The sequence below is a fragment of the Populus trichocarpa genome, chromosome 4 (genome assembly GCF_000002775.5).
Source record: "Populus trichocarpa isolate Nisqually-1 chromosome 4, P.trichocarpa_v4.1, whole genome shotgun sequence".
NCBI lineage: Eukaryota > Viridiplantae > Streptophyta > Magnoliopsida > Malpighiales > Salicaceae > Populus > Populus trichocarpa.
In genome coordinates this window covers 3571314-3593208 of record NC_037288.2, presented here as the reverse complement: position 1 = coordinate 3593208, position 21895 = coordinate 3571314, and the positions used below count along the sequence as shown (strand labels likewise).

At 30.9% G+C, this 21895-nt stretch overlaps 2 protein-coding genes across 8 annotated transcripts; both read right to left on the bottom strand.

Moving 5' to 3' along the window:
• Positions 1-97: 97 nt before the first annotated feature.
• On the bottom strand, positions 98-2974 carry LOC7477395 (uncharacterized). Its single transcript, XM_002305752.4, has 3 exons — positions 2635-2974; positions 2384-2541; positions 98-588 (listed from the first exon to the last, which is right to left on the bottom strand). Exons 1-3 carry the CDS (start codon positions 2707-2709, stop codon positions 492-494), a joined length of 330 nt encoding a protein of 109 aa, XP_002305788.1. The 5' UTR covers positions 2710-2974; the 3' UTR covers positions 98-491.
• A 1616-nt stretch (positions 2975-4590) lies between these two features.
• LOC7477396 (nonsense-mediated mRNA decay factor SMG7-like) lies at positions 4591-10376 on the bottom strand. 7 transcript variants are annotated; one of them, XM_024599677.2, is made up of 7 exons: positions 10186-10351; positions 10028-10089; positions 8986-9068; positions 8283-8888; positions 8003-8125; positions 7672-7877; positions 4591-7017 (listed from the first exon to the last, which is right to left on the bottom strand). In XM_024599677.2, the coding sequence occupies exons 3-7, from the start codon at positions 9040-9042 to the stop codon at positions 4956-4958; spliced, it is 3054 nt and encodes a 1017-aa protein (XP_024455445.1). In that variant the 5' UTR covers positions 9043-9068; positions 10028-10089; positions 10186-10351; the 3' UTR covers positions 4591-4955. The 7 variants fall into 7 exon arrangements, with proteins under 7 accessions (XP_024455445.1, XP_024455446.1, XP_024455443.1 ...); XM_024599678.2 differs by lacking the exons at positions 10028-10089; positions 10186-10351 and adding an exon at positions 10358-10376; XM_024599675.2 differs by having other exon boundaries at positions 10028-10351.
• Between the last annotated feature and the right edge of the window lie 11519 nt (positions 10377-21895).

Below are 21895 nucleotides of genomic sequence, written 5' to 3'. Positions count from 1 at the left end.
AACCAATGGCCATCGATATGAAATTGAAGTTAAGCATCTTTACATCTGTAAAGATAGGAATGGCATCCAGAGGGATAATAAATGGATAAAGGAAAGGTTAAAAAAACAGGGCAGGAGCTCCTGTTTAGGATAATATATATACCAGGTTTTCCAAAAACTGAAATCACAGGAACTTGAAAGAGATGAAGTTCTTGTTTCATTTGCCATGTTGCTCATGTTTCTGCTTCGTCAAGTCCAAAAAAAACAAAGATAAGGAGAAGAAGGAAGTACATGATAGCAGCAAAGGTTGCTGACGAGATTTCCACATGAAATCATGGGCGGAGACCTGTGATGCTTTGATTGCTGTTCCTTCACTCTTTTCTTCTCATTTCTCTCTGAATGAATGTAGAGAATATTGTAACCATCTTTTCCTTTAGATGGTGATGAAGTCTTGAAAGATCTTTCTTTGTTATGCCTTCAATTCTAATGTGATATATATATTAAGAAAAACATCACGTCTCTTTTTGCTTAGCTCCCTGATCTTCGGGCACCAAATCCATTTCTCGCATTTGATGTTCAATTGAAACCAGACCCGTCTGTGAAAGAAACCTGCAGATGAATGTAACTGCTTTAGAAAGCTTACAACTTGAAAATGTGTTATCAGCTATATTTGAAAAATGATTTTGCTCATTGGGGTGGTTTTTCAAATAGGAGAGGCTAATCAACTACATCCCAAAGATGAATTCCATAAAGGTCATAATGAAACAAGCATAACTTCAGGGTCTTCCTTCTTAGCATATTTAAATCATGCACATGTATAAAGGGTAAATGCCCCCAATGACACTTCAGAAGCACCACCATCAACTCACCCAAGTGAATACCTTGCTTGCTACTTAGAGCGTGCATGTAACATCCTGGAGTCAAATTAAATGGCGATCTAGGCAGCTAAATTACACGGAGTCAAGAAATCACTAAAAGCCCATAAGAAAACTCAGATTATGAAAGCCCTCTTATTCCAACATGCAAGGATCATCATTTTATTTTCAGATAGATCCACTAGCACATAAGGTGCATAAACAATCCGTGCACCAAACAGATGCTGTGCCCCAGCTGCAAACAGTTATTGGATAGAAAACCCATACCCATGATTTTCTAACACAGTTTTAAGGCAGTACAATTGGAGTTCCAGAGTGCTTTCCAACTAGAGCCAGTTTAAAAAATCAATCAGGGGAAATTGGCAAATATTTCTAGTTTTTTTTAACCTCTTCTAGAAAACTACTGCTGTGAGCAGTTTAGACTGCATAAAGACAGTGCATATAGAATGAATTCAATCAATCTACTTCCAAGCAAGGAACTAGCAATCTTGAGTAAAGAGCAATCAATTTCTATTCAAAATCACGTGTTATAACCATCACTTGACACCATATGGGTTGTTAGATGCAAACACAATACTGCACAGGTCGTAGAAACCAAAAGGCATAGCAAGCACCATTTCCTCAAACCCTAAAGAAGATAGAGAAATGTTTGGGATGTTCAGATTTGCAGGCCAACTATTGTTCTTAGGCAAGATACTCTGTGTGCAGGAAAGAAATGGGGCAACAGATATGCCATGTTGATATATTCATGCATTTTAATCTTATAAATGACATGTATGCAGCAGATCTCTCTACCCTTTAGCTTAAAGATGTGTTTTTCATCCCTGATGACACTTTTTTGACATTACATCGAAGATCCAATACTTAACAATCACCCCTCAAACAGACCAAGTGGGAAAATGAGTTGCACAACCAAAACTACGCTTCCAGAGCCCAACACTGATGTTCATGCACAATAAATCGTCACAAACCATATAAACTAATAATCCAATCATCTAAGCTCTATCGAAGGGGCTCCATTCCCATGGTGGTTTTATCAACAACCTATATCAACTGCCTTATCCCATAAGGCACCTTGCAAGGCTCCATTCCTATGGTGGTTTTATCAACAACCTATATCAACTGCCTTATCCCATAAGGGACCTTGCAACAATTAGATTCCTTACCGATAGATACTAGAATTTACTGACCAACATAAACCATTGTTAAGGAAAATTATCCTGAAGCTTGCGAAAATATACTACAAATTTTATTACTGGTAAAAGAAAAAAGAGAGGATAAGTTAAGGTTAGAATTGTAGGCCTGGCAAAACTAACTGGATCAAGATGCAAAAAACAAACATAGATAAATAAAAAGCTTAAGCAATAATCATTTTTAAGGAATCATATACAAAAAAATAAAACAAAACAATGGTCTTATGCGTACTCTAAACAGAAGTCCCAAAATCAAAAGCAAATCAATCTAAGAAACAATAACCCATGTTTCAATTCAACAAAGTTAGGATATTTTTAAGAAAAGAAATAGATTACCAGCTAAGAAGCAAGAAGAGGGTAGCTGTGATTGTTACAAGAAACCCAACATGAATTACCAAAGAAGAGTCGCTGGAAGAGAAAGCTAAGACAAGCATCATAGCAAGACACAAACCCAACAGCAAAAATGCTGATTTCAATGTGTTCCATGTTGGACCCTGAAATTCGAACAACGACAAAAAAAAAAAAAAGGTCAATATGATTGCATAGTAATGTAACAATGGTACGGCGATAATAATAGTACAGCATACGTTAACCCCAGGTGCTAATGCTCCAAGTAAGACTGCTTGTGCTGAAGATATGTCTGATTGTTTGTCTTTCTCCATATCGATCGTGGGTTTTTGAGATCTGAGATTTTTAATTCTTTACAGAGAGAGAGGGAGGGAGAGGAAGAGGATACACGAACTTGAAAGTTGAATACTTTGAACTGGGCTAATAAGCTAAGGCTGTTTGGATTCGTGTTAAACAGTTCTTTGGCACAATATCATGGCTCAATATTGTTCTCCCTTAGCCCCCAAAGTGTTTTCCTGTTTTCCTCTCATATTTGATAGAAAACTGATCAATAGAAAAAGAATTCACTTTTTAAGTCAAAGAAAAAAAATAAGTTAAGAGGAAGAAAGTGTTTTCTGTGTTCTTCTGTATATAAACATTAATATATTAAAAGAAAAACGTTTTAAAATATATAATATTATTGAATATGGTAAGTTTTTTTTTCTCCACTGTTGTGCATATTAAAAAATTTAATTTTTTTATATTTTTAAATAGTTTTAATATATTAATATCAAAAATAAATTTTAAAAAATAATATATATATATATATATATTATTTTAATATATTTTTAAATAAAAAATATTTTACGTTAACACAATATTATGCAATACTTTAAGCAATGTGTCCTGGAAGTTCTAAAGATTGGCTATGGAATGGCAATGGAAGTACTTGAAAGCAAGTTGTTAATTCTGTTTTGTATTATTTGGAATGGTTGAAATATTTTATATTAATTTAAAAATAAAATAGAATAGAATAATTTTTATTTCATTTTAAATCTCAGTTTGTTCCGGATTTTTTGGATAAATTTCGGTTTGAATATTCCGGTTTTATTTCACATATTTCATTCCGGGTTTGAAAAGCTGTTAAATCAAATTGTTATTTTATTTAAGTTGGTTAAAGTTCTATTTAATCTTGATTATTTAAAAATATTTTAAATTTTAAAATTATATTTGTTTGATATTTTATTTATATTGTATAATTTATAATTAATTAATTTTAATTTTAAATTATGTTTGTTGAATTATATATATATATATATATATATATATATATATATATATATAGAAAAACCCTGAAAGGCACGTTAAAACACGCTAAAATCAAAATATTTTATTTTAATTAAAAAAATAAAATATCTATTAAATGAAATTGACAACTCTGCTTGAAAGACACAAGTGACAGTGATACGTATAGATAAATCTAAACTTAAGCATAAATATTGTTAGTTCTAAAAATGTTTGATGAATCATGAGCTTTTAATTTAGAAACTACAAAGTCGATTAAAAAGGTCCTTAAATCTCAGCAGATGCATTTGTACGATGTTAAAACTTTCAATTATACCCAAATTAATCTAGCAATGTATAAAATATGTCAATTTTCCCTCCATATGTTAGCTCCGTTTAGGGGTGATTATTTTCGATTCAGTTCAGTTTTTATTAAAAAAAATAACTAAATTGAATTTTTTGTTTTTTAAAAAAAACCAAAACTGAACTGAAACCGGTTCAAACCGACCGGATTCGGTTCGGTTTGGTTTTTTAGAAAAAAAACCAGTTCAAACCGGTTTGGCTCGGTTTTTCCAGTTTGGCTCGGTTTTTTTTTTATTTTCAGTTTGGGTTCGGTTCGGTTTGGTGTTTTCGGTTTCAGGCTTATAAAACCGAAACCGAACCGGCCGGTTTTTTCAAAATTTTAATCGGTTTTTTTTCACGGTTCGATTTTTTCGGTTTAATCGGGTATCAGCTTTGGGATAACACTAGTAATTAAATCAATAGTTGGGGTGTGATTGAAAATCACATCATAGATGGGGTCCCTATTTGAAGTTATCCATGTTTTCGAGAGTTTTTGCGAGGTCGCTGATATTATGTCTTAGCCATGCATTTTGAGCTTTGTCGAGGGCTGTTCTCTAAAATCAGTGATAAAAACAGCGCGAAAGCGGATCGATACAATCTTTGCAGGTTAACAATTGAAATGAATTCTTAAGTTAAAAGTTTCAGAGCATTCTCTTCACTGCCCTGTATATATAACAGGGCAGATACTATCTGATACTGATACAACATGTCAATTTTGACAAACTATATATATACGATTCCTACACGGCTGAAATTTTTCTGCACACTTTCTTAAAAGCTATTCTTCTTTTGGAGGAATGGCTAAATATATGCATATACATACACATAGACACATATATGTTAACAACTAACAAATCAGAGTTGCGGCCTATGGATCATTAACATGCTGACTGCAGCTCCGACAAAGGTATGCAGCCATGTTCAGTGCTCATATTGACTGATTTGTATGACAGTTTCAACTTCCCATATACGTAGGACCTCTCAATGTCGGATCCTGCTGGAGCAGCCATTCTTTCTCCTTGAGATACTGCAAGAGTGGCTCTGGCTCATTCGTGACACCACATCCATAAGGGCTCGGTCTTTGGTAACCATAAATGAATTTGTTCCTTTGATCAACGGTTTCATAAACAGGAGGAAAACCTGGATGCAATGGAGGGCTCCCTTCATAAATTAATTGGTTAGAAGCCCAAGGAATTCCCCGCTGATCGAAAAGACCAGAGCTGGACATGTCATGGAAGTTTCCAGTGTTCCCAATGGCATACGAATGAACTGGCCATAAGTGACTAGTGCTTCGCTCGAGATTCTGACTTTCCCTGTACTGACGAAGCCATTCAGAAGAAGTCATTCTACGCACTGGTGTGTATGCATCCATGAATCCTGGAATTCCAGGACCATAATCAAGTGGTTGATGAGAACCAGTCCAATTCAAATAGCCACTCACTTGAGGTGTCTCAAAATAATTAGAATTTGTTCTGTTGATGGTTCCTGCGCTATTGTAGTCAGTGAAAGTAGATTGCCTGCCATTGAGCGGCACAGCATCATCTGGAAGAAATGGGGCAGAAGGCACTGGAGCTGAATAAGGACGAAAAGAGTGATGTGGGGTCATAGATTCATGCCCCAAACTAATTACAGAGTCAGTTTCACTGATACAGAGATCATTCATGGATGCTGAAGCTATTTCCTGAATAGGTGCCAAGCTATGTTTACTCATGTCACTTTTACCTTTCACCCTTTCATTGCTCAAACCTCTATTGAGGACCCAGGCATTGAGTGAGGGAGGCCCAGCAGAAATGGAGGTGCTGAGAGAGGGAGTCCAATGAGAGATAGAGGCTTCTGAAAGCAGGTGTTCTACTGTATCCTTTACAAGGGGCTCCTGCTTTTTCATTGGTTTGTTGCACCTGAAATTACTGAGGTCAGAATGGAATGCCGAAGGATCACCCTGGCCCTGGTATTGTGCTATTAGTAGTGATGTAGCACGTCGCAAGCATTCTTCGGCAGGTACAATTTTGTCCCCAGTGTCTTCAGAAGGTGTTTGATCATTAGAGGTGATAGAGCTATAAAGCGGTGCAGAATTGTATCTTGTGAGAGGCTTGAAGAGAATTACTTCTTCCTCTTCCAAGGAAACAGATTTTCCATTCACAAAAGGGCTACTTGGTTTCTCCTCGAGAATAGCTTTCTCACTTTTTTCTGTAAAATGGAAAATTTGCTGATCTGGCACTTTCTCTTGAACAACAGCACTAGCAGACTCCGTCTTTTCAGACTCTTTCCTGTCTGGAAATTTATCTGATCCTCCAACAGAAAAATTTCTTCCAGATTTATCATAGAAGATCCACTTGTGATTACTGTTTGATCTGTCTGCAATCTTTATTGCGGCATCAATAATGCGGTTAGCACGGTATTGAGTTCCATTTTTGTAACTGGTCCTGTGTCCCCAATGATTTGCAAAATCCAATGGCACCTGTGAACGAGCTAATGGTGCAAAGCCTCTCAACTCATAGTCTTCCCAAAGGGCAACGCTGCGTGGAGGCTCGACTTCACTACTATTAACATCAAACTGCTTCAGAAGTTCAAGAAACTCACCAAAAAAATAAGACATGGCGCTTGTACTTTTATCATCAGATCCATATGTTTCTAGTTCGTCAAGAATAATCGCCAACCACTCCACGAAAATGAGTAAAGCTGGTAAAAGTGGGCAAGAGTCCAACAAAACTACCTTCAAACATCTACCAGTAAGGCGTCCCATGAAGATGAACGAAGCAGTCAATGCAGCTTGTGTTAACACAAGCTGCTGTGCTTCAGTTCTATCCTTTGAATCTTTTCTGTCCGGGCTATTTATTAGATTCTCAATGACAAAGATGAATACTGAGACACATTGAAGGGTTCTAAAAGGACCAGTCCTGGCTGAATTCATATGCTGATATGACTCCATTGCAGCTTCTAGCTTTGCATCATCTAGTGCCATCAACACATCGACCTCTTTAATAGTAGATGCAAAAGTACAAGGAAAATCCTCAAAACTGTCACACATTGAATAAGCAATTAGTAATGTATACAACCATCTTTTGTAAAGTAAGGAGTTCATAAGAGGATAATACTATTAAGAAGTTAGCAAAAATTCAGATCAGCATGCCATATGGTGGAAGTGGTACTTGCAGAATGCAATGCATATGATAAAAAAAACTTGAATTAGAAATGTGACAGCATATTTCAGAAGAAAGGATGCATTGATCATGTTCAGCTAATAATCCTCGTGATAAGGATAACAGTTTAGTTTCTCTGTCCAAAATTTCAAACATAAGCATTTATTCTGTTGGCTCAGAATTTATGGTAATGCCTATAAAAAATTCTTACACCTTCTTTTGATGTTCTTTGTGAATCCACTAAAAGATCATTAACTCTCAGAAGCTCAACCTAAGACAAGCGTTCAATTTTATAAAAGATGACAACAGAACAATTATCAAGGAGACTACTCCGGATAGATAATTCCATATCAATTAGCATATCAAGCATTTTACCAGAGTGGTGAAAATTTACTGTAGGAACCAGAAGACATCATAGCAAATGCTACACATAATAGATTAAGAACGAGTCATTAAAGATGATTACATAAGTAAATCTAGACAGGAACCCTAAACCTGTTTAGTAGAAGCAAAATGTTCTTCAAGGAGTACCTGGCTGTTATGAACAAGAAACTTATTGTTCTAATGATAAGAGACCATAAATTTGTCTCCCTTGAGCCTTCATCTTCAGCTTTCAAAGGCTTGCAATTCAACAAATCATTAGTGGATTGTACTTTAGTCTGGACGCTACATTCAGATGGTTGTAAGAAATCAAAGCTGGCCTCACTGGAAAGGTATTGCATATGGGATGCCCTGTTCTGAAAGACCACAGAAACCAACTGAGAACCGCCAAGAAGAAAAAAAATCGGCAGCAACAGCAATGTAGGTGATAGTATTTAGAAAAAAAGGAAAAAGAAAATAGGAACATGAGCTTGAGTCTTACTCTTTCAAACAGTAAAATAAGGTTGTTCCATGCATCAGGGAAAGGATCTTTAACAGCTAAACTTCTTATGCAGTGATACAAAGCAAGGAACTCATCACCAACATATATTGCCAACACTGCCAACTAAAAATGAACATAGTCGGTTATATGCATATATATAGAAACCAGGACCGTAGCTTTTATAAGCATAAAAAGTTCTAAAAGCCATGAGTTCTCAAGTCTGAGGACATTTTCTAAGTTTCCCCACTGATATCATAACAAGGAAGTAGCATGAATATACCTGATTTTGGGGGTTTCCACTGTCTGGCCAAATTATTGTTGCTTCCAAGTAATGAGCGACTGCAACTGACCAATTGTGACTCTGTGCGTCAGATTTTTCACATTGTTCTCTGTATCTAGCAAAATCCCCAAGACAAACTAAAAAGCGATGGCATAAAAATTGTAGTTTCTGCATTTTCTTTGGCTCAACAGAAGCAGAGTTGCCACCACTTCTAAGGAAGGAAAAATCTTCAGGGAGACCATAATATCTTTTGATTTTGAAGATCAGATTTTGGTAAAATTCAGTTGCTTTAGACAGAAATGACTTAAATCCAACTACATGGTTGTCACTGCTTTCTTTTGCAGCAACCACACTTTGTGGTGTCGCAAATGTTGTAGTCTCTCCATTAGCAGAATTTCTCTTCATTCTTTTACGATATTCATCAATATGTCTGTAGTGAAGCTTCCACAAAGAATATTCAGTATCTTGAAGGTCCCCCAGTTTGTGATCACTAAGGATTATTCTCTCATAACCAGAGCAGATTTTTCGGTACAAGTCTTGAACATTGGGGTCCAATAGACCTTTTGTATGGATTAATGCCCACAGCTGTTTTTCTAAATTAGCAACCTAAACCACCACAATTTCAAGAGTCAATAATGGACGAACAGGAATTTCATTGTAAAAGGCGATGAATAACACACGAGCATGAAGCTGCAAAATTTACCTCAACGAAAAGACTTGGTTTTTCTTTCTGATCGTTAAGATGTGAATTAGTATCCATGACTGGCAGAAAAAGAATTTCCTGACCTGCCATTTATCAGACAATGTAGAGGGAATGTAAGCGAACAAAATAAACCCAGAAATTCTAATTTGAAAGACGTGATAATATCCCAGATACGTTTTCATGGTATTCTAGTCATCACATACAAAATATCGAAGCTCATGATATTTAGCAAGGATACAGCTCGTGCAAAGGCCCCCAATGAATTCAACTAACAATCTCTCTACGGAAATATATGATAGAAGTGAAATGTCCTAAGACACCCCTAAGTAATTATAATGGCAATCAAAATCAAAATGTTGAAGATGTTAACACATTGCAAACCAAAACTGATATCATGTTGAGTAGTGAATAGCAAAAAAAAAAAAAACAGAGAGAGAGAGAAATTCCCTATAACAAGCAACCTGGACTTACAAAAACCTAAGTGGACATTCATCAAGAATTATGTTCTCCAAAGCATTCAAACTTGATTGAAAATATGAAGAAACTTTCCAACAAAGAACTCAAGTGATCTAATATCAACGGTACTTAAAGTCGAATTAAACTCCTGAAGTAAAATTTTCAAACCATCCAAAGTTAAAACATCATGCAGCCTACCCTAAAAGAACTTGAAGAGGCATATCATCCCTAAAGACTAGCTATAGAGTAAACTCTTCTGAAAATTATAAATTATTGACAGTGGTAGCAGAATACAAGTAAAACTCAACCTTTTTAAGCATATAATCCACCTAGAACATGATCATCATCTTCAAAATTGATGCGTGAAAGCAAACATTATAAAAGTCCAAGAGTGAGAATTGCTTAATTAATTGATGCCAACAGGTTGTAGACTTTAAGCAACCAGTCAATTAAACAAAGAATTTGCCAACAGTATACTACAAGAGAATTTTTTATTTTTTTTACGAATAATTACAGAGGGATTAAAGAGGAAAAAATTCATAAAACAAGAATCAGGGAATTCCATCAAGGCACAGACCAAACTCACAAGAATCAAATTTGAACAGGCAGCAGCGGAAACAGTAAAGAAACCCACTTCAAATCAAGAAACTTGGATAGAAACAAGGATAAAAGTTATGATCTTTAATGATCATAAAAAGAAGGGAAAGAACAGTAGTTGAAAATGGAAAAAGAAAAAAGGAGCACCTGAGGAAATTAAAGAGTGAAAAACAAACAAAAGAGAAATTCCATTAAAGTTAGTAAGTAGGAGCCAATGTTTGTAGCACAAATTGAGACCAAAACAACCACCCAAAAGTACACAGCTTTGAGAGAGAGAGAGAAGCGCGGGGATAGGAAGAAGCAAGAAGAGTTTAGTCACCTATGCTGGTTCAGTTCTGAAACAGGCAAAGTAAGAGGTGGCTGCTTATAAGACTGTCTTTGTTAGTACTTGCACTTTTCTTAACGTCAAAAAAAATATCTTAACGTAGTTAATATTTTTTTTAATAAAAATAAATAAATCTTGTGAAAAATAATTTGAAGTGTCTCCATTATCTTGGATAGTTTAAAAATAAATGAGTTAAGAAGTAAAAAAATTATTTAAATTAAAACATATATTTAATATGAGTTTTTTTAATAAACATTAAAACAACATTATATTAATCGATTTAGATCAATTTATGTTAGTCTGCTAATTCATATATTAAATCTCATAAATAGCTAATCAAAATAAATTATGAAACTTATATTTTAATAAAACTTATATTTTAATAAACTTAATTTTAAAGAATAAAATTAAAAAAATCAATTAAAAAAAATGATTCAAAAAATGACCCGGATCAACCCAGATTAACCTGTCAAACCTGCAACCCGGGTTATGAAACTGAGATAAACCAATAGAAAAAAATCAAAACAAATTATAAAGTTTAATTCACAATCAACTCGGTGTTGAAAGATAAAATTAAAAAAAATCGATTAAAAAAAGCATAAAAAAACAATTCAGACCACTCAAGATTAACCTACCAAACCCGTGTCTCGAATCATAAAAATTTGATAACCTCATACAAAACAGACCAAAACAAATCATGAAATCTATTTTTCTATTAATCTAATATTGAAAAATAAAATTAAAAAAGAAAAAATTAGTTAGAAAAAGAAAAAAGAACTCAAATAAACCAATTAACTTATCAAACTCGTGATCTAGATCATAAGTTTAGAATAACCTCGTAAAAATAAATTAAAAAAATTATGTAATCCAATCTCTAATAAATTTAATATTAAATAATAAAATTAAAATTTAAAAAAAATTATTCAAGTAAATAGTATTATAGAAGGAGGGCTACAATAAACACCATTCTCCTTTATTTTTTATTTTTTATTTTTTTTTGTTAATAATCTTTATTGTATTGAAATTAAGTCTATCTAAAGGCAGGTTATATTTGGTTGATATTTTAATATAAAAAAATAAAAATAAGAAGAATAAGTAATTTATTTAGTTGAAGAAATACAAACATAAATATAAAAATAAATATTTTCTAAGATAATTTTGAAATAGTTTTTTTAATAAAAAAAATTATTTGTCTTTTCAGATTAGAAAAAGTAACCTAACATTATCTATATATAGAAAACTAGCTTATAAGTCATAAGAGAATAGTAAAGAGGAGGAATAAAAAAAAAAAAAAAAACAGTGCATGAACGATCATCATCACAATCATCAGTCTCTCTTGACCAAATGAGAAGGATCCCTTGCAATCCAAGCTACATCCATCGTTTTGTCCTGCAACTTTCTCAAGATATATCACTCATAGAAGGGGAAAAAAAAAGTAATAATTATGCTTGATGGGCCCCCTTGTTCTCGATAGATTATGCTTACTCTCTCCTCTTTTATTAAAAAAAAAAAAAAAAAACTGCTTAACTTATTTATTTAACGAGAACAGGTTCATGTTGTTTAAAAGTGTAGTAATGATTATACCGACATGCATCAAAATAATATTTTTATATTTTTTAAAAATTATTTTTAAAATCAGTGCATCAAAACGATTCAAAACATAACTAAAAAAATTAATTTTTAGCAAAAAATAAAATAAATTTTAAGGAAATGCGATTTGCACCGCATCCCAAACACTCTTTTGAGAGAAAATTAAATAACTTTATGGAATAGAATAACACAACAAGTCAATAATTTTTCCCATGTTCATATATATATATATATATATATATATATCATAGGGTAATTTTCTTTCTTGATATAATACCAGCATGTAATAAGAAATGCGGCGTGTGTTTTGGTCCGCTTAGCTGCCATACGTGCAATGGCGAGGGGCTGGAGGGTGGTTGAGGGGTCATGTTATATGCTAACAAAAGTCAATATATGTGTGTAGTCATGTATGACAAAATATTGAATTGTGAGGCCCTCGATTTTATTTATGTTTTGTTGTGTAGGAGAGGAGCACGAGCAGCAGAGCCAATATTTATTAACCTCACTTGAGCATACCCCACTGGTAGGCTAGGAATAGGGATGGCAACGTGTTTATATGCGGGTTGCATTTTTTCCCATGTTTTTATTCTGTCTATTATTTTATTTATTTGCTAAGAAATTTACATATTTATAAATTATTTATATCTATTATCTACTATTATTTATTAATCAATAAAAAATAAAACAAATATTATTCATATATGTGTGTGTTTGTGTATTTTGTATCAATATTAAGATATGTATATATCATATAGTATTAAAACAAATCTAAATATTCTACAAATATATATATATATATATATTATTTTTATTATAATACAAATATTATTACCAACATTTTTTTGATATCATCACCTTCACAATCGTTTTAATATGATCGCTACCCATTAATTAATAAAATAATGATTTTATTGATGATTTTTTTTCATCTTTAAAAAAAGGCTTTACATTAAAAAATTTAAATTTAATTTTGATTCCTTGTAATTATTCTAAACACAATATTAGAATTAAAATATAATCTTGATTTCTTAATTGTCTAAACATTATGATATTCTTTTTATTCAATAGTATTGGTATATTTGAGCTAACTTACATATTAATTAAAATAAATCTTTTTCCTAGACTATTTTAAATACACATCTCAAATGAGGAATAAATTCTAATGGAATCCTAAATTCTAGTACTAAACTGCTACCTCTAGTCTAAACACTTACTTTAAAAAAAATGTCTAAACATTATGATATTCTTTTTTATTCAACAATAAAGATATATTTGAGGTATTTTATGCATTAATTAAAAATAAATCATTTTTTATATGATTTAAATAAAAAAAACACTTTCAATATTTAGAGAAAACAAATTTATATGATATTAGTTTTAAAGTTTAAACTCAAGAAATAAATAAATAAATAAATACACCAAGCCAACCATTAGATTAACAAAAAATTATTTGAAGAGATATGTCCATCAAATAAATTTTTAGCGTAGAAAAGTGACCCCCCATTAAATTATCCATATGATGTGTAATTAGCACAATTTAAAGTTAAATTACACATATGATCCCTCATATTTAGATTTTAGTCAAATTACCTTCAATATATCTTAAAACCGGCTATGAAAAAGTGAAGTTGGTGTATTTGAGATTGTGGTAGAGGTGACGGTTCAAAATGTTTTTTGTTTAGAAAAATATCAAAATAATTTTTATTTTATTTTTTTAAAATTCTTTTTAACATCAACAAATCAAAATGATCTGAAAACATAAAAAAATATTTATTTTAAGCAAAAAAAAATTTCAAAATTTAAGAGAACGTTGTTTACACCACCACATTCCCAAACACAACCACTAAAATTCCGAGATTACCTTGTAGATCTTTAACATATAATAAAAGTACTAGGCTTTTTCATAGTAGCAATTAATAGCGAAAAGTCAAACTCTTTTTTACTTTGTCTCTAAATTTTTTTTTTTTAATTTTATTATTTAATATTAAGTTTACTAGGTATGAATCTTTATAATTATTTTTGATTTACTTTCTATGGAGTTATCTTGATCTCATAAGCCGGTTCGCGAGTTTTATAGATTAGTCGTGTTGACTCATGTTATTTTTTTGTCTATTTTTTTTTTTATTTTTTCAATTTCATCCTTCAACATTGGGTTGATTAGGAATCAGACTTTATAATTTTTTTTCGAATCGCTTTCTATAGAGTTATCCTAGATTTTTGACTCGGATTTGGCAAGTTAACCTAGATTAACTTGGGTCATTTTTTTCAATTTAATCCTCCAAAATTAGGTTGATTGGGAATTGAGATTTATTTATTTTTATTTGTTTTCTATGTGGTTATCATGATCTTATGATTCAGGTCACGAGTTAGGCCGGTTGACTCGGGGTTTTTTTTAGTTGAATGTTTTTGGATTTCAACCTTTAATATTGGGTTAATTAGGAATTAGATTTTATAATTTGTTTCGATTTGCATTTTATGAGGTTATCTCAGTCTCATAACCCGGGTCACAGGTTTGGTCAGTTTACTCGGGTGTTTTTATGTCTTTTTTAATTTTATCCTTCAACATTGAGTTAATTGAGAATTGAGTTTCATAATTTATTTCTATTTACTTTTTATAGGGTTATCTCGGTCTTATGACCCGAGTTGACTTGACTTATTTTTTTAGTTGAATCTGATTTTAAATTTCATCCTTCAACGTTTGATTGATTGAGAATTGAGTTTAATATTTTTTTTATTTGTTTTCTATAGGGTTACCATGGTCTCATGATAGAGGAAGAGGATTTGACAGGTTTGCCCGAGTCGATCCAAGTCAATCTAATATGTTTTCGTTTCAATATTTTTTTAAAAAAAGATGTCATCCTAATTTTTTTAAAATCAAATTGCATTTTTATCGTCCATTCGGGTTGTCTTTGAATCTATCAAGTCGACTAGGTCATATAAGGTCAATCCCTATATAGTTTAATTTTATTATTTTGCTATAAAAAACATTAACAACACCTGAATATTTTTTTACATTAAAAAATAGATCCAACCCACAACATAACAGAAGTGATGATCTAGTAGAACTCTAAAAGATTTGGGGTACACGCAAGCCCCTTCACTGTTTATATGTACAATAAAGGAGGAGGCTTTTTTTCATTTTTTTAATTAATTTAATCCTTTAACATTTTTTTAATTTTGAATTTATCTTCATAAATTATTTCAATTTTTTTTTTATGAGATTATGACAGTCTAAAACAAACATCTCAGTATTTGATTTGTGCTTGGTTTTCCAAACGTCAATTTTTGTTATCGTATAATTAAGTAAAATGTAGCTTTAAAAAAGTTCTTATACTAATGGAATCCATCAATTTTTTTCCCTATACATTGAGTAAATTATAATTAAATCCTTGTTTTTTTTTTTTGAAGTTAGTTATTTTGACTTTAAAATTTATAAGTTAACCATTTGTTCGAGTTGACCCTTTATCAATCCACTTTTACTTCTATTTATAAAAATAAATGACATTTATAAAAAAAAAATGAATAGTAACTAATGAAAGGATTAATTTATAAATAAATATCAAAATACAATTACTTTTTCTTTCTTCTCTGTATATTACTTATATTACCTGTAATGGAGTGACTAACCAAAAAGAAATAAATATTGAGAATTTTAGCAAAGCCATCGATGATAATTGAGAAATCCTAACTAATGCTTAAAAAGAATACCATGACCATAGTAGGTTCAATTTCTTTGAGAAAATGGATTATACCATCAAAACTGAAGAACATGATATTCCTCTCTTCAATGAATATGAAACACTTAGATTTTTTTTTTCTCAGAACTCTATACACCCGCATAGAAAGATATAACTACATCCATATAGGATTAGTTCAAGAAGGTGTGAGACCCTTGTCTAAATAAGGACTTAATATTGCAATTCTTATAGTTATTAGAGATGTTAGGTTCCTAGAATTAAATGACTGCTTGTTAGGAACCATTGAATCCCGTCTTTATGGTGGACCAAAATATTTTAATTGTTATCCAAATTTTATTGTATCTTTGTTTTATAGGAACATTTTGGATGTGTTGGTCTTTCATATTAAAACTCACAATTATAAAATACAAAGTAGATCTTCCTATCTTCCTCTGTGGTCTCAGATTCGAGCCCTGTGGTTACTTATATGATGGCCATTGGAGGCTTACATGGTCGTTAACTTCAAGACCCGTGAGATTAGTCAAGATACACGCAAGCCAACCCTGACACCCACATTAAACTAAAAAAAAAATACAGGGTGATCCTTCTATATTTTTTTAGTTTATAAGATCCATTACAAGGCCATAAAATCACCAAAACCTTAAAATATGGTTCGAAAGAAGAAACTATTCCCTGACAGACTGATATTTCTAGGTCAAATGATGTCATCACTGGGTGTATAAAGTGGAATGAGGTTTTTATTCCAGTAAAGCATGAACTGGAAAATGCCATTATGGCCAAAACCATTGAATGTCAAGAATTATTATTATTACAACTACTGTAATTTTCATAATTATTATTAATAAAATATCAAAAATCATAAACTTGATTTGAAGGATAAAATTAAAAACCATAAAAAATTTGATAAAATGGCAAAAGAAACAAATAAAAAATAAAAAAAAAAAAACCAAACTGAAATAAATGTTATTACTATTGAAAAAAATCATAAATTTGATTTGAAGGATAAAATTAAAAACTATAAAAACTTTGACAAAAAATCCAAGAAAAAAAAAGAATGGGGATGAAATTGCAAGAAACAAATAAAATTTATAAGCCATTTAAAAAAAAATCAAAAGAGTGGAGAACAAATTCAAGAGATGAAAAACTTAAGGAGGATAAAAATAAAAAAAACTTTCTAATTTGAAGTGATTTTTCCAAATAAAACAGGGGCCAAATCTGAAAAGAAAAGAAATTCGAGGGCTATCGTGTTTTTTTCTAAGGGCAGCTCAAAAACCAATAATAATGTTGTGTTTTTTTTCCATGGACAGAGCGAAAACTGAGGCATATGAGAGAGAAATGAAGGGAAGAAAAGAAAATCAAATCGACACTAAACCAGACATCATCATCATATATGTGCCGTCAAGAAGGAAGAGAATGCTGAGAAGCATTCAATGGCACAGTGGGATATTTTTTCCACCACCGCAGTCATCCATATGGGCCGCCAGAAAATGATGGAGTGGTTGACGTGTGTGTGTTGCATACGTAAGCAGCTTTTCATTTTTTATATGTGTCAAAAGACAACATCACCCCATGACCAAACAATTATTGCTAAAAAATCATCATGGAATGATGAATTGGCTCCTCAAAGATGTGTTAGTTTTTCCCCTTGACATTGAGTAAATTATAATTAAATTCTTTTATTTTTTTTAAGTTAGATTTTGGCTTAAAAAATTATAAGTTAATTATGCGTGTTGACTGTTATTATTTTTTTTGTAAATATTCAAATTATTCTATTTAAATGCGCTCTCACTTTGCTAGTGAGATCTCAAAACTTAATAAAATTCAATCATATTTTAAGGAAAAAACTGAATAGTAATGAAAAGATTAAGTTATAAATAAATATTAAAATAGACTAATTATTAAACTAAAGATATTAATTAAATATTTTATTAAAACATATTATAGCTCACTCCTTACATATTAATAAGAAAACCTTTCTTGTATCAAGTTTTGTTCGATGTTATTGGCATGCTGGGGGAGACAAAGGGGGCTCTGCCCCTGGGGAAAAAAAATTGGCTTCTCTTAGAATAATTTAAAATTTTAGAGCCAAAATTAATAAAATTTAAGTTTTAGTCCTCCTGAAAAGATTTTCCTAACCTTTACCCCTCTAAAATAATTTTCTATCTTTGCCCCTCCTTGCATGATAGACCCTTTCTTTTCTGATAAATTAGAATTACTCTCTCTCTCTCTTTCTATATATATATATATATATATATATATATATATATATATATATATATTGGATAAAAAATAGAAAGTAGACGAGTCAATAGTCAAGGTCACCTTTGGATAAGGGAAGCTTGCATGAAGCAAGTCGTGTACGCATGAATCATGATAGACCTGGTACATGACTCCTGGGACCCATTGGGAATATGTACAGCTGATGGGAAAATCTCAACCGTTAAATCTGGGAGTTAACATTTTCTTTCAATGGAAATGTATTGAAAGTCAAGCAAATCAAGTGGACATGGGTCTACATAGTTAATGTTTGGTTTCGTGATTTCAACTGTCAAATTCAAAGCTCATTAATGGCTTCAGGTGGATTTTTTTTTATTAATTTGTTAGGTAAGGTAACAAGAGCAAGTTATGATGAGAAATTTACAACTTTTGAATTTAGAATGTTGTAATTCCATGTGAGACTGCATTGTTAATCTTTTTGGGATTTGTTTTGAAGTGTGAAAATTAAAAAAAAAAATATTTTAATATATTTTTAAAAAAACACTTTTAAAAATCACTAACCCAAACATTTATTTATTTTATTTTTAACACGTTTTTCTTGTAAAATAGACTACGGGGATGTGACCTGTGGAATAATAGCTTCAATGTGATGTTCAAAGTCCACTTATGACAGCCCACTTTTCTTGAATTTCTTGACATATTTTAATTTTAACAATGTCAAAAGAAAAATGATACGTTCACACAGAAGAAATAGAAGAAGAAAAAACATAGGATAAGCAATATTTGTTATAAAATCTATAATTATATATATTGAATATACATTGAAATCTTGTAGAGTCCATGACTTTTAGGTTTAGTCTTTTAATTTTTCATGACATTGATTTTTTATTGTTCTTACATATTTTTATTTTATCTCATATAAATAGACTACTTATCTTATATTCTACGGAATGAAAAAATATATATAAATTTTATTCTAAATATATATAATTTTACTTGTTCTTAATTTTTTTAACATATTATCAATGCGATCACTCTACTTAATTTATATTGAAATCTTGGTGTGCATGAATTCTTGTATTACATGGTTTATATCAATTTCAATTGTTTTTCTTTTCATTATTGTTCATATTTTATGAAATATATTTAGTTTTGTAACTTATTTTTACAAATTTTCTTTCCTTTTTATTTATCAACATTTAAAATTCTTGAAGAGCTAGTATTGTAAGTTCATGAAAAATTAAATAAATCAAATACAGTTCTTGAAGAACTAGTATTTGTAAAGAAATAAATAAATAGCAGTTTAAAAGACTTATTTTTTCTTTTATATTCATGATTTTTTTATAAGTTTTTTTTTTAGATAATGTCAAATCTGAAGAAACTTGAATTTACTACTCTTGATATATCTAGGAATATTTTTTTTTCATGGATCCTTAACACTAAGATTCATCTGGAAGCTATGAATCTTGAAAAGATCATCAAAGAAGAAAATAACGCATCCTTATAAGATCGCGCAAAAGCAATGATTTTTATTCACTACCATCTCCATGAATGATTAAAAGTTGAATATCTCATAATAAAAGATCCCCTTGTTCTGTGACAAAATCTAAAGGAAATATATGACCACCAAAAGTTTACCATACTTTCTCAAGCTCGTTATGATTGGTTACACCTAAGGTTACAAGATTTTAAATCTGTTAGTGAATATAATTAAGTTCTTTTTAAAATTACCCCACAACTGAAATTATATGATAAAAATATCACAGAAGACCAAATGTTAGAGAAAACATTCTTTACTTTTCATGCCTCAAATATTATCTTGCAACAACAATATAAAGAATGTAATTTCATGTCTTCTTGTGGCTGAACAAAATAATGAGTTTTTTTATGAAAAATCATCAATCACATCCCACAGGTTCTAAACCATTTCCTGAAATGAATGAAACATTTGTCCAAAAGATAAGAAAGAACTAAGGTTATAGATATGAAGAAAATAAATGGAAAAGAAGAAGAGATAATTCTTCAAAAGACAACCCACCATACCACCAGAAATGGAGACATATTGAACCCAAACAAGAAAAGGGCAAGTATTTGCATAAACTTGAAGATAAGTGTCATAGGTGTGGTATGCATAGTCATTATCTCGCACTTGTCGCATACCTAAACATTTTACATATTTATATCAAGCCTCTCTTAAACAAAATACAGTTAAAACTAATTTTATTCATAAAAATGATTTTGATGTTAATGCTTATCTTGATGTTTTTTTTATTTCTTTGAAAACTCAGTAAAACAAATAGCATGCTTAGTGGTGGAATCCTTAAGGATGATTAATATTTTTTTTTATTTGTATTAGGATATTTATCTTATTGTATTTTTAATAAATAATGTCAATTTTATTTCAGTTAAATAATAAACTTTAATTATATTTTGAATAGAAGCATGACTTTTCATGATGGAGATTTATGCCTGGCAGACAGTGCAATAACGCATACAATTCTCAAGGAAAAGAAATACTTTGAATATTTGACATTAACCAAAGCTGTTGTCACTAAAATATTATGTCCATCAGACATGAATAAAGGCTTCAGAAGAGCTAATATTTTATTACCAAATAACACAAAACTTGACATCAAAGATGCATTACATTCACCCGAGTCTAGAAGAAATTTACTCACTTTTAAAGATATACGTGTTAATGATTATCATATTAAAATAATAGATGAAGACAAAAAAAATATATCTTTATATTATTTCATGTATTTCAAGCCAGAAGCTTGTACTTGGAAAATTATTTGCTTTCTTTTCTAGAATTTACTATATGATCATGAAATCTATTGAAATAAATGTTGTGATACACCAAAAGTGTTCCGACCCAAAAATATTTATGCTTTGACATGATCGACTTAGACATTCAGGATCAATAATGATGTGATGAATTATTAAAAACTTACATGGACATCCTTTAAAAAACCTGAAGATTCTTTTACCAAGTGAAAATACATGCGCTGCATGTTCTCAAGGTAAATTAATTACCAAATCATCTCCATCAAAGGTTGTTATAGAATCATCATCTTTTCATCATAGAATTCAAGGAGATATATGTGAACCTATTCATCTACCATGTATACCTTTTAGATATTTTATAGTATTGATTGATGCATCAAGTAAATGGCCATATGTTTGTTTATTTTCTAGTTGAAATGTTGCATTTGCTAGATTAAAAGCATAGATTATTATACTATGGGTGCAATTTTCTGATTATCCAATTATGAAAATTCACTTGAATAATACTGGTGAGTTTATTTCTCAAGCATTTGATAATTTTTGCACTTTTATTGGAATTGATATTAAACATCATGTTGCCCATATACATATTCAAAATGGTTTAGCAAAATCATTTACAAAGCGCCTTCAATTAATTGTTAAACCATTATTTATGAAATTAAAATTGCCTATATTTGTATGGGGATATACTATATTACATGTTGCATCATTGGTTAGAATTAAATCAAGTGCTTATCATAAATATTTTCCTTTATAACTTGTTCTTTGTATACCACCAAATATATTTCATCTACAAGAAATTAATTGGAATAACCTGAAGGGAAAGAAAAGTTAGCGCCTAAAGCACGACAATAAATTAATTGGAATAACCCGAAGTTATCTTATTTTGATCCATGGACAAATCAATGTGAACTTGAAGTTCAAAAGATTATTCATTTACAAAATATTGCAAATCAATTGCCGAAAGTTTTCACCAACAATAAAAATATGGTTAAAACCTATATTTTAGTTGCAAATGCTCCATCTAGAATTGAAATCCCTAAAGAAAAAAGACAAAAAACATAGTAGCAAATGAATCTATACCACACCTGAAGCGTGGAGGACCTATTGGTGCTAAGGAAAAAAATCATAGAGAACAAAAATTACAACAAATAGATTATGGTACTCCTGAAGATTCCTCATCTATAAAACATGCGATAAATATTGTCTTAAAATAATCTCTTAACATTGATCCTCCTAA